At 38.1% G+C, this 14,119-nt stretch overlaps 1 protein-coding gene across 1 annotated transcript in view; it reads right to left on the bottom strand.

Annotated features, from left to right (window-relative positions):
• Window positions 1-8,700: 8,700 nt before the first annotated feature.
• Window positions 8,701-14,119, bottom strand: part of LOC136260159 (uncharacterized) — a 66,301-nt gene continuing 60,882 nt past the window's right edge. The window contains exons 40-42 of the mRNA XM_066053790.1: window positions 12,122-12,212; window positions 11,651-11,779; window positions 8,701-8,968 (exon numbers count right to left, since the gene is read on the bottom strand). Coding sequence (XP_065909862.1) covers window positions 8,859-8,968; window positions 11,651-11,779; window positions 12,122-12,212 — 330 coding nt within the window. The 3' untranslated portion in view covers window positions 8,701-8,858. The remainder of the gene's footprint in view (window positions 8,969-11,650; window positions 11,780-12,121; window positions 12,213-14,119) is intronic.

Raw genomic sequence — 14,119 nt, 5'->3', positions numbered from 1 at the left:
TGCATCATCATTGGAAACATGGCTCAATCCTCCTCTGTCAGTATTGCTTGTCCACACCTTTACATAATCAAGGAATGAGTCTGTACTATCGGGCATGTCTCCGACAGTGTCCTCACCAATCATGTGCAACAATATAGCAGTGTGCATGTATGCATTTTCACCACCACTCCTCCTGAACTTCTTAATCAACTTTCTAATGACATATCCAGCAGCGTGATAGATAGCATTTTCTTCAACTATAGACAATTCCCGTTGGTCACCAGCAGACAATTCTTCAGCTGACTGGTCCACATTGCCACCCATAATAAGTCTCTAATCATCTAAATATGTATTTCTTCAATAGTGCAACACCACCAAGAAAGGCAAAATGCATGAAACCTTGCTTCATTAAAGCATAGATAATAAGCAGCAGCCCTGTCACTTATTATCAATAGGTATGTGATATTCTATATAAACACATAATTATGGATAACATAGCTATGTGGTAGAAAGGACCGGCGCTATTGAACATCCAATCATGCATTTACCTGCCACAATAATGAGTCATTCATACTGCCCTGTTGCTCCTTCCCAAGCTGCTGCTGCACAATCGATAACCTTTCAACCTGATACATGTAACAAGCCTGAAACAAATTACGGATAGCAGATGATTCCTTCTTTTTCTGTTCTACTTCCTTGCTAACTAAGTAGTCTCGTGCCCAGACCGCTTTTTTTTCTTTTTGTGTGGGGGCGGAGAAAAAAAGACTGCTTTTTTCCTTTTTTTTCCACTATTGTACACCATTCCATTCTCAAACTTATCATAAAGAGTATGGTTGGTAGACATCAACAAATAGGGTATGGGTCATAACACTTGACCTTGCAGGTGCCTTTGTCACCAGGCACCTTGGGAGGACTCGTCTCAGGAAGGGAAGGAGAGGTGTGTCAATCATCGGAAGTAAGTGGTACAGTCGTTGTAGTACTTACAGTTCCCTTGGGTTGTATAGCCTTGATTGCATCAAACAATGCCTCATATACCTTCTCCTTAAATTCATCAGCTGATCCAGTCTCTTCTTCTAAGTCTTTTCCCTCTACAAGTTCTAAAATATCAGCATCTAGCAGTTTTATGGTGTCGAGCTTCTCTTCTAAAACCACCTTACATTGCTGTAGCTTATTGCAAACTGATTCTATATCATCCTCCGATTCAATAGCTTTGTAAACTTGCCTAATCACATGTTGCGCTGACGCTCTGTGTCCACCTCTTGTCTTCTTTTTTCTACTTAATCCTTCTGACATTACTACGTAGTTCAGTTCCTTCAATTGGCTGATTTAGTACTCAGTTTAGTAATGAAGAAGTCTCTGAAATTCTAATTGAGGAGCACCAACTAGAAAATAAACAAAGAACAACACACTCACACATTTAATAGTCCGACCTTAGTGGGTACCGTTATTACAATGCTACGGTACCACGACTTCTACGACTCTGGTTGCAAAGGATTTTGTAGTGTTTTCTCCTTATCCACATCCATAGGTCGCTGGTTCGAGTCCGGCTCGAAGGACCATGTAAGAGAATTATTATCAGCAAGCGACTGTTTACTATTAATACACTACAACGGTCGGCCATTCTGACTTCACTATCAACTCGAGCTATTGATATTGTGAGCACATGGCGGATCACACAACATCTCATGTGCACAATGAATAAATCCTAGCTATGGTTTTACACAACAGTGGCTGTCAGCACTTCCAACTGAGAAATCTTACACCACAAGAGCTTAGGGATGCTCTTGCTATCCGCTATCGTAAACCTTTGCTGAATGTTCCTGCTTTTTGTGATGGTTGTGGAGCTCCTTCTACTTTGGATCATTTTTTTAATCTGTATGAAGGGTGGATTGATTGTGCAGCGGCATAATGACATAAGGGATGCTATTGGAGACTTGGCAGCAATGGTATGGGGTCAGCTTAGACGTGAGCATATTGTTTCTGAATCAACAATTGAACCTGTTGGAGAAACATTGGTTGCAGACTTGAGTGTTAGGGGTGTTTGGTTACCTCAAACTGAGTTGTTGTTTGATGTCCGTGCGGTAGATACTAATGCCCAGTCTTATTTGTCTCACACCCCCAAATCAGTACTCATACTTGCTGAAATTGAAAAGAAACGAAAATATTCTGCTGTTTGTTGGGCATGCCAGGCTCACTTTACACCTTTGTGTTTTTGGTGGATGGTTTTACAGGTTGTGAAGCATCCTTCTTCATTAGAAGACTTGCAAGTGGCCTTGTTGCTTGATGGGATAGAAGCTACAGTGATGTTGTCTCATGGGTGAGAGCAAGGTTGGGGTTTGTATTGGTGAGGGCTACTGTGTTGTGTCTGCGTGGATCGTGGACACATTGGAGATGTCTGGATTTTGAGGATGGTGCAGCAATATAGACAGTAACTGACCTATTTATTCAATGTTTTTTTGTTTACTTAGTTTCCTGTATGTTTTCTTGTTGTATTGAAAAAATAATAATAATTAGTTACATAACTCATTACATAAACAATGCGTTACCCCCCAACAGGCCAACACTGTTAAAATTTGAAGAAAAAATCACCCCAGCCATTTCCGAGATACAAGTGATCAATTTTTCACCATTTTTTTGTTTTTATGAAACAGTACAGTAATACAGTTTAAGTAGGGATCCCCAAACATTTTGTGCCACCCAAACTTCCACTTCTGAAAATTGTCCTAGAGACATCTTACAAGATGAAAATCACCTTTACGGAATAGTACTAGTCCATAATTATAATATATAATACAGCATTAATTATAACAAAACACTTACAGATGGCCGGATATAGCCACATTTTAGACTGACTGCCTGACTGACCACAGTCGCAAGGCTAGAGGCCAAACGAAGCCATGCATGCCCACCATTTTATGCTGCAATCACACACTTACCAGTGGGATGTGCCTTTTGGGCTTCCAATGAGTGTAGGCCCTCTGCGCCTTGTCTTTTCTTTATCTTCAATTGGGCTGCTTGTCTTCTTCATCCGACAAAACCATATCAAGGTATTACATATTTAGACTCCACAGAATTATTTCAGAGCTGGATTTCAGAAGCGGTCCTGGCACTACTATATATATATATATATATATTACCGTTTAGCCTAAATGTTTTGACGGGGAAATTTTTGCTGATTTTGCATTTTTGGGTGTTATCAGTGAAAATTTTACCCTCGAAATATTTAGACCTCCATATAGTCTAATACATTTTGGAAGTGTTTGCAAATCCGCAAAAAATTTATTTTTAGCAACATTGCTTAACCTCAAAAAATTTTTCTCCTCGAAATATTTAGGCTATACGGTATGTATGAACATGACAATAGGAAGTCATAATCAGAATCACATGTGACACACCTTACATCATATTGCATAATAACCTATTTCCTATATACATCACCCCCTTTTCAAGGATTTGAAGAGGGAAAAACTACAAATGCTACGCAAATCATAAAATAAGTTGCTAAAATTACATGATCAATTGCTAATCCAAGCTATTAATATATTACATTGGTCACTGAGCAGTCAGTTAGCCCAGTCTGGATCCTCAATCAACCTTCTGGTGGGGCGCTTGTCTCAGTTGGATCTGCGTTGAGTTTGAGAAGTTCCAGATGTGACAGAGTCTGTGGTTGTATGAGGTTCAAGTCCATTGAGTACTGAGATTGGGACATGACGGCTTAGGAAACGTCTATTGCAGACTAAAACTCTGCCACCAGCTGTCTTGATAAAATATCTTCGGTGTGGACCAATGACTACCCCATAGATGTCCCAAAGTCAAGACTGAGGATTTTTCACTGCAACATGTGACCCAACATGGATGTCTGGTAGGTTGTGGGCATGGATGTTGTAGTAGGCTGCAGATAATTTGGAAGTGTCTTCAGCCTGCTGTGCAGCCTCTTGAGTTGTTTGCTGCCACTGTGGAAGGAAGGAGCGCTGGTGGGCTGGTACGATATCTTGCACTGGGTGGCCAAATAGTTTTTGAGCAGGTGACAAGCCATCCTTTCTACTGGGTGTATTGCGGTATTGTAGTAATGACCAACATAATTTCTCATCATCTAGGGCTCTGCCATTCCATGAGTGTTGGAGCAGTTTCTTCAGTGACTTGACGGTGGCTTCAACTTTGCCATTATCTTGGTGAGGAAAATTTGTATAGAAAACCCCAGCAGTTAGAAAAGTCTGAAAATGCCTTGGATGTGAATTGTGGTCCACCGTCAGACCATACAGTGTCAGATATGGCCGTGCGGCAGAAAAAGATTGCCAGAGAGCTGAAATGACTGTGTAACTAGTAGTGTTAGGGCGTAGGGGAATGATCAGTGTAGCAATCAACAGTGATTAGGTAAGTGTAGCCTGCATGAGAGCAAAGGTCTATGACAATCCCCTGGAAAGGGCGGTCTGCCTTTGGCTTTTGTACTATTGGTTCTCTGGGATGGCTAGGAAGGTGATCTTGGCAGTACCGGCAGAACATGATTATGTTGTCGATGTCATGGTCTATTCCTGGCAATATATTATTCTTATAGTGTGACGCGGGGGTTGGGGATCTGAAGTTAGTTTCATTATGATGATGCCCCCTTAGCAAGGATGCCGGATTATTGAGGTAGTATTTACAATGTGCGAAATAACTTTTCAAGTATGTCCTGACAAACTGTCAGGACATTGTGAAAGTTGAGTGGACATCAAGCAATTTGACCAGACATTTTAACTTATGTTGTTTCTCCTTCCTGTGTTTCTACCAAGTTACAGTAGATATTTACTTCTGGAGCCACCCATGTACTGTAGAACTGATTACTACTCAATCACTCACACTGATACTACAGTATTTTAAAAAGTAACTACTGGTCACATAAAAGAGCCCTATGGAGTCGATTCTATTACAAGGAAAGGAGTCATAAGGACTTGTCAAGGCCTTCTACATAGCTATATGTGGTCAAACTTTGCTTATGCTACCATTGTTTAGAATATGGCTTTATCCCTAATACAGTGTATGAACATAAGAAATACACTGATGTCTTAGCTTGTTCATTCTAGCTTAAAATATAAACTGGTGTACAAATGATCATGAATACCACAAGTAAAAGTACTACTGGCAATCAGGTTATAAATACATATTAAATACTGCAGTATGGGTGACTGAGACAAGTAGGCTGGCACAGCATAGTAAACTGTTAACCTCAGAGTGCAACTTGGGAATACCTTTGTGGTCACCACAAACCAAAAACAAATAACTTAATTACATGTCAATACCATCATGTCTGGCCTCCCTCCTAGCCCAATATAAACTCTACAATGCTTTGAAAGGACACTATTTCCGGACAAATTCAATTATGACCTGACAACTGATGTAATTGACCAGAAATTGTCTGGTGTCCGTATGTTATTTCGCACACCGTATTTAATACACAGAAAAGGTCTTTTTGGTATACAAAACAATGTCAGATTATAAAGGTATTCTGGATTACAGAAGTACATATGCAGAGGTGTTGGATTAGAGGTTTCAGTGTAACCATAAATCATTGTTCACTGCTTGAAGGTTCTTAGTTTACTAATTTGTTAAGATGCCTTACTGTAGATATACTGATAGTAAAGTGTCAGTAAACTTAAGTATATGGAACATAATTATTTTACTAAGTTTTAAACTCTCAGTAAAACATCAGTGAATGCGGGTTTACTGAAAAACTACTAAAATAACAAACAATTAACTGTTCCATGTACTGGGGATATACCACTGTAGTAAACTAAGATACTTCAAGCAGTGGTTATGGATCACATGTGTCATTAAAGTGGCAGTCTTTGTACAGTCGATTCCATGTTGCTTGCGAATGCAATTGAACAATTCTACACAAATGCTCTCAATCTACCAAAGCTAAAGCATACAGTTCTATGCTTCGTCCTATTCTAGAATACTGTTCCACAGTGTGGGATCCACATGCATCCACTTAAAGATATCAATGAATTATAAAAGTTACAGAGAAGAGCTGCAAGATGGACAATGTTGAATTATAACTGGTCAAGCTCTGTCACTTCTATGTTGGAATTATTACAATGGCCCACTTTAACCACCCATAGATACATATCAAGGCTACACATGTTCTACAAATCTATTTACCATCTTAAGTTACCACCTTAATTCTCCAGAACCCAACGATCTACCCGTCAGTACCACCATCTACATTTCATTATATCTATTACCAATTGTGATTATTACTAATATAGCTTTTTCTCAAGAACAATCCGAGATTGGAATGATTTACCTAGTGACTTGATTGAAAGTAACACTCTACCCCTGTTTAAAATCAATAATTAACTTGACTCTTGATTAACTTTTTATAGCACATATCATTGTATAGATATGTACGTGACTGTAATGTATTCTTTTGGGCTGGTCCCTAGGATGCATCAGACACTGTCTGTCTGTCCACTAAATTAAAATAAATAATAAATTCGCACACATGATTTTCGAACATGATCATGTGAATGCTTACGTGCAGTGTTTTGATGCATTGAATAACTACCTCAGTATGCCCCTGACATTGTCTAACGATCTTAGAAGGTGAATAATGTAGTTTCATGCGTGAAAGGAGCTTGGTTGAAAGGAAACAGCTCACGTGTTCGAGAAATCACATGTACAATGATTGTAAGCCAGGTGAGCTAGCCTAGAATGGCCCCTGGGCTGTCTAACATTGTAACAAAGGCGATACATTATGGTAGAAGGTGTGGCTTATCTTGTTTGAGGACCGCTTCATTTCCTTGCTGGTCACTGTAAAGTGTTAATAATAATAATAATTTGGGCAATATGACAGTGCTGTTACAACTTGCCTGGTTGTGATACATAAACACAAGTTGTTGTGTAGTGTCAATTACTCCCCAGCTGCTTGTTTATTCCTTTTATAGCAATAGAATAAAATTTGTAGATAATTTTTAAGATTGTTCTCCCATCCACTGACACACACATGATTTTATTGTACACAAAATAATCACATGCTTATGCAGTCTTGAATGGCTTTGTAGCAAAACAAATTTCACAACGCATTGCCCCTTTGTTAGAGATATGCTTCCTTAGCAGTGCATAGTAATGTAATTAAATTACAACTGAAATAATTCATGAATTACAAAATGCACTAAATTACAGTACAAATCTGCTGAATTAATAGCATTGGTTGATTTAATTGCCTATTTTAGTCAGAATGGGATAGTATTGACTTGTTTTAGAAAAGTGTATCGTAATTGTACATGGTGACATGTGTGAATTTCAAAGCAAAAAAAACTCAAAACCAAAGGCAGGCCTTAATTTAATTTTTAAGGTGCTGAGGATAAATGTCCTTACATATTCACAAATGTACAGACATAGCGTCAAACTATACAGACATGAGCTAGAGGAGCACTTTGTATAGACTGCTGGAATTGGAATAGGGAGTTTCCATTGAAAGTTTTGAGGTTAAACACAACCACATAGCTGCAACATATCACCAGACTGTGGTCATAACAGCTGCTGGTGATAGCAGTACACAAAGGGGAGGTGGCATTGGTAAATCCTTGGGTTGGGAAAATGTAGTATCTCCTAGCAACCAAGTGACAGTTATTGTTAGCACTACAAACAAACATGCACACATCAGCTTTTATGGTACCACTATTGGTTTTGCAAGGACATGGGTGTCCGCCCAAAACTAATTATGTGCAGACATTGTGCTATTTGTGCGGATTTTGTCCATTGACCGCACGTTAATTTAAGGCCTGAAAGGTATGCAACGATTCTGCAACACCTAATTTCATGAATAAAAATAACATTAATTTTGATGCCTGCCAGGCATAAACCGCTTAGAAGAAATCAGTAAATAATCATCACAGAAAGTCATTTCAGTGGTAGCTATAGAATATTTGGATTAAAAGCCACTGACAGAGCAGTCACCCTAATAGAACATTCAGCTACATTATTTACTTTATTATAGAATTCAGCTACATTACAAGTCATTCTGTAGAGAGTTCAGCTACAAATAATTCACTTTGTAGAGAGTTCAATTCAGCTACAAACAAGTCACCCGTAGAGAGTTCAACTACAAAACATCACTATATAGAGTTCAGCTATGTTACAAGTCACCTAATAAAGAGTTCAGCTACTCAAGCATCCCCATTGAGAGTTTAGCTATACAAAAAGTCACCCTGGAGAGAATTCAGCTACATTACAAAGCCAAGCCACTTTGTAGAGATTTCAGCTACATTACAAATCTTCCTGTAGAGAGCTCAGATACAAGTAAGTTGCTGCAGAGATTTCACCTATATTACAAATAACCATGTAAAAAGTTCAGCTACAAGCATATCACTTTGTGGAGAGTTCAGCTACAACAAGTTACCCTTTAATGGAGTTCTGAGTATTATAATGGAGTTCTGAGTAAATAATGTCCTCACCATCCCCATTGTTCTCTCACCCACAGCAATCAGCATGTTAATGATACTATATGTTATGATGAAAATTAATATCGTGCTGTGTTTATTGTAATAATAGCATAATTTCAAGAAGTTGTGACAGAAAGTGACAAAACTGTTGTGGATTATTTTGAAAACTTTATACCACTTCAGTTATGTGAACTCATCAGATTGCATATAGAGTTTGCATGTGTACAAGATGCATAACTCTAATATACACTCATTAACCCAGGCAAATAATGGTCAGTTGATTTAGGAACTTATTATTATGAGACTTGCAGCACTGTGCTTTTGATTCACATGTAGGTGCAGAATATTATACAGTAGCTATAATTATTGTAGTCACTACACCTATAGTGTACGTCTGCATGTACAAAAATGCCTGACAAACTATGTATGTATTATTATGCTGATGATGTCATGTCACAACTTTGTGTTCTTTGTGTAACAATTGCCATCACTTTTCCTACTGCAAATGCTGTGAATAACAGTTGTCCTGCGTGAATCCTCTTCAGCAATAGCATTAAGGCTACCTGTTAATTACACAATTGATATCATTACATGCTAAATAATAATTGTTATTGTAAATGCAGTTTTCCTTCTATTGCTACCACTGGTTTGGTGCATGTTAACAGAAACTTGTAATACAGGATTATAAACCAAAGCATATGAGATATAAGCTTTGAAAAATTTGAATGCATGTACAAAGCTATAATTGATGTGCTTAACTTAACACCATTGTTGTTGTTGCTTGGAAATGTGATGGTAGGAGTTCTAGTTGGACCTGATGGGAACATTGCAAACAGCTGAAATTGAAAACTGAAAAACTGAAACTGAAAGACTAAAATTGGTCAAAACTTCATATTAACAGGTACCTCTTGACAAAGACCACCTTTGTAATAAAACCACCTCTTAATACGACCACTTCATTATAGTAATTATGTCAAATAGGTCTATGGCTAAGGTGTACTCATAATGTGCAGTGACACGAACAACTTTTTTTTAAATGTAATAAATTATCAATTAATCAATCAGTCAGTACTTAAAAATTAAAATTACAGCTGCAAGGTTGTACAAAAGGACATACTATCTTACCATGCCAAGACCTATAGTCCATAGTCATGTCACAAATGAAAATGGAGTAATTGCATGCATAATGTACTCCACTGATACTGGATTTGATAATGGATTTCTCATAAATTGTGCATGATTTAGGAGTTACAAATCAAATTTAATGATGTTGGACTACTTATTGACGTGACCACAGGTTTTTAAATCCTCAAAGACGTCTATTACAAGTGTCTAACTATTACCAAGACATAAAGTCTAAGATCATTTAATTTTGATTTTGTAACTATGCAACTCCTAAATCATGCACAATTCATGAGAAATCCATTATCAAATCCAGTATTAGCAGAGTGAATTACGCATGCAATTCCATTTTCATTTGAGACATGACCATGGACTTTATGTCTTGGCATGGTAAAATAGTATATCCTTTTGTACAACCCTGCAGCTGTAATTTTAAGTATTGACTGATTGATTGATTGATAATTTGTTACACTTTTTAAAAAAAGCTGTTCCCATGTGCCACTGCACATTATGAGTACACCTTAGCCATATTTGTTGGACCTATTTGACATAACTACTATAATGAAGTGGTCTTATTAAGAGGTGGTCTTATTGTAGAGATGGTCTTATTACAGAGGTGGTCTTTGTCAAGAGGTACCTATTCATATGAAATTTTGAGCTTCAGTTTCAGTTTTCAATTTCAGATGCTTCCAATGTCCCAACATGATGGAACTCCATACAAAAGTACTTAAGCATCCAGGTAATTTGAGGAACACAATCTAATTGAAATGACAGGATTTTAAAAGGTAAACACTATATCACAGAAATTTCTACTCCTATAAGAAACCCACCCACCACCATCATAGGCATAGGTCTACTACAAATACTATTACATACTACCCGCATGATACACCCACATGGTAGCACCATAGATAATATATGACACATGGATTGGAAACACCCGTATTATTTACATAGTGACATCATGGGCCATCCTTGTTTCAGTGCGCGTAACCTTTATGGCCTCGACAAGTGGAAGATTTCACTGTTTTGGTAACCAGCAAATTAGTGTTTGTTGTTTACAGCTGGGTTAGTTGCCACCTACACTAATTGGAGGCTGGACTGGGTAGGGACACTGGTGAGTAGTAAACAACAGCATAAGAAAATTCAGGTTTAAAGGTGAAATATGGTGTTTCAAAACAGCTGTGCAAATTTCCTGAAGAAACAGAAAGTGCAGTGTCATTTCTTTGCTGCTGTTTACACCACTTGTAGCAGGTAGAGTGTAGTAGGCTAGCTATATATTCACTGCTTCACTGTATATTTCCACTGTTTTGATAAAACTTCAGAAAACAGGCACTACTTTGTGCAATTGTTTAGCTCAAGCTGAGCAGTACTGTGGCATAAAATTTATTTCAATGTATCACACATTTCTTTGGTTGTGTAAATACGGCGACAAGAAGTTGGCTAATAGTACCACTGCTGAAATATTAGCTGATACGTGCCTGCCATTGTCACCTGTTGCAAACAATATTTCTCCCAATGTCCACAGACACGCTGTGTTCTTGTTCAGTACACAAAGCAATACAACAAGCAATGTAAAAAGAATGTCCATGCCTTCAAACTGGCCTTCAAACAAACAAGAGAAAGCCAAACGACGTTTCAACAAATTTCTGAAATGTATTGGCACACCGTAACTAGGATAGGTAAATACTTTAACGGGCATTTTCAATCCATTAGGAACGCATACATTATCTATGGTAGCACTTATACTTGGTGAGGATTTTATTTGCATGGGGTTAAATTGCTATATCTACTAACAATGTTTAGTGCATTGCGTTGTAAAATGCATTCAGTCATATAATAACACAAAAGAATCTCTATTGCCTAAATGCCTGTGTGCCAATTCCTTCACTAAAGTGCTCAGATATATGAATTCATTTGTTTCCCATTGGATAAATAAAATTCTATTAATTATACTCTATTAAAGCATCTCTAATCGAAAGTACGCCCATTAATAAAAGAAGATTTGAATTTAGACCTATATACTGCCAATAACTGGCAAGCCTATATTGATTCATGTTAACCTGTTGAGGGTGGTCTTTCACCATAATATAATTTGTACATCATATATTATAGCCACTCACTATACTTCCATGCATTATGGATTATTTCTTCATTGTAATACGAAGCATTAGGACTGCTCTTGCTTTCCCCACTTGTAGTAACTGACGAATCTTCTTGGACTGAACTGCAGGAAACTCTTCTATGATCAGCTATAATGCAAGATGATGGCATGATAATAATATAGCCAATGCATCAGAGACCTTTTGAAAGTAACCTATACTTGTGACCTAATTTTACACAAGTGGGCTTTAGGGCACATTATGAAATATGTGTACTTTGTATGTTTTAAAAAGTAACCCCTTAACAGTCATGTGAGTAAATGCACAGTAATGGCACAAAAAAAACACCCTGACTGTCTGGTAGACTACTGTAAGCATTCAAGTGTAAATCAGAAGCTGCAGATTCGAGGCTACCCAGGTCCAATCATGGATTTTTTCTCCTTTCTGCACCTTTTCAAACAAAAGAACACCACAAACAGACATAGAACTTACTGTCAATTGACTGAGAGGTTACACTATCAGATCTCATTGACTTGGGTGCTCCAAATTTTATTGTGTCACTATACTCACTAGAAAATTTACGCTAAAAGGACAGAAGGATAAACATAAAGTTGTATGTGTAGTACAAAATACTTGTAAATAAATACTCCTGTACCATGTGGTAAATGGAGAAGCACACTGCAACAGCAATGTGAGGCAATTGATAGTACAATTTGCATGAATACAAAACTACAATCAGCATGCACCATATAGATCACATACAACATTCCTCCCTCCTAATTGTCTGGTAAGAAAATTATGGTCTGGAGGTTGTCTATTATGACTAGAGAATTTTGTGTTGGAAGTCATTAGCCCTCATGAAATCTGTAAACTCACTGCTAGCAAAGAAGTGCTGTTGTCTGTAAATGTGACTGGATTTCGGAAAAGCGATCCAAATCGCACATTAGAAGTTTCGAGATAAACGGTTTTAAAGAATTGAAGCCAACATAACTCACCAAGGATAGCAAGCACGCGTATGAAATTTACACAAAAGATGCATCAATCTGTTACCTTTCAGGCCACGTCCAGTACTTGTAGCTGCTTGTAGAGTTTCCCGCCAAATAAGATAGAAAATCTGAGCAGTTGGACAAGCGAAGTGGTATCACGAGTGCTCACAAAGGGGTGGCGGGTGGCGGGTGGGGGGTGGTGGGTGGCGGGGAGGGCAAGAGATAGACCTCAAAATGGAGGCAGACCACGATTGGAGTCCAGACACGAGATTACAGGGCTGTGCTGGCTCCTTAGTGGCTGATATGTAGCAAAATCAACAGAGAAAACGTCTGGCCAACATTATAAGGCTGTCCACCAGTAAACCACTGATTCTTGCCAAGCCAGGTCCTTCACAAGGCCTGAAACCGCCATTTGAGCACTCCACACCACCCAGAACATACGTCTGTTAAAACCAGCCTCGAGTAGTTTGAGTAGTATTGAGGGTCAAAACCAGTAGTACGATAGTGTAGCTATCCACTGGTGGTGTTAGTTTGATTTTGCCTGATGTGCGATTTGGATCGGTTTTGTAAAATCTGGTCACAAATAATTTCTGTATAGCTATAGTCTAGACTTGCAAATGTATATTGCAATATTTCAATGGTAGTAACGTGCAGCTGTTCATAACATGTACAGTGTTCTACTATGCTAACAGTTTTGGTGAAACAGAAACTATATAAGTCTTTCAGTGTACTCCAATCTTTCTTCCTCGAAAGCAGAGATTGTGCTGTTTCCTGCCATACCACAGCCCCTGGTTGTTATTAAGCACACATTGCCTCTTATGCACACATGGTATAATTGTGCTAAATATCTGTTTTCTAAGTGCACATAGTTGAAATTACTGCTCAATCTCATGCTACACATATACAATGGAGGCAGAAGTCCATTAAAAAAACAATCAGAAGTGTCACAGTGCCTCACCCACTCATGTGTCTACTACTTGTAGTAACAATCCGCACAAAAACAGCCAAGTTGTGAAAAAAGGTGCGGCCTTAAAAAGCCTGGGTGAACAAAAGTTGTGAAATCAAAGGTGGTGGCCAACAAATGGCTGCAATGATGTTAATGCTAATAAATTTATTAGTATTAACATCATTGCAGCTAGCATTAACATCATTGCAGCCATTTGTTGGCCGCCACCTTTGATTTCACAACTTTTTTTCACCCAGGCTTTTAACATCATTGCAGCTAGCATTAACATCATTGCAGCCATTTGTTGGCCACCACCTTTGATTTCACAACTTTTTTCTCCCAGGCTTTTTAAAGCTATACCTTTTTCACAGCTTGGCTGTTTTTGTGCGGATATCAAGTTCCAAAGCTAGTTTATGGTTGACCTTGATAATTCCTTTTAACTTTTTTCTCTTTATTACAGGAATTGTTGAAGACTGCGTGGCAATATGAAAAACTGAATTTTGATAGCATGCATACCCCAATGATAGCTGGACAGATTTGACTCAAATTAGGAATGGG

Source organism: Dysidea avara, chromosome 7 (assembly GCF_963678975.1).
Source record: "Dysidea avara chromosome 7, odDysAvar1.4, whole genome shotgun sequence".
Taxonomy (NCBI): Eukaryota; Metazoa; Porifera; class Demospongiae; order Dictyoceratida; family Dysideidae; genus Dysidea; species Dysidea avara.
The sequence above is the reverse complement of the archived record's forward strand: the minus strand, read 5'-3'. Positions and strand labels throughout refer to the sequence as shown.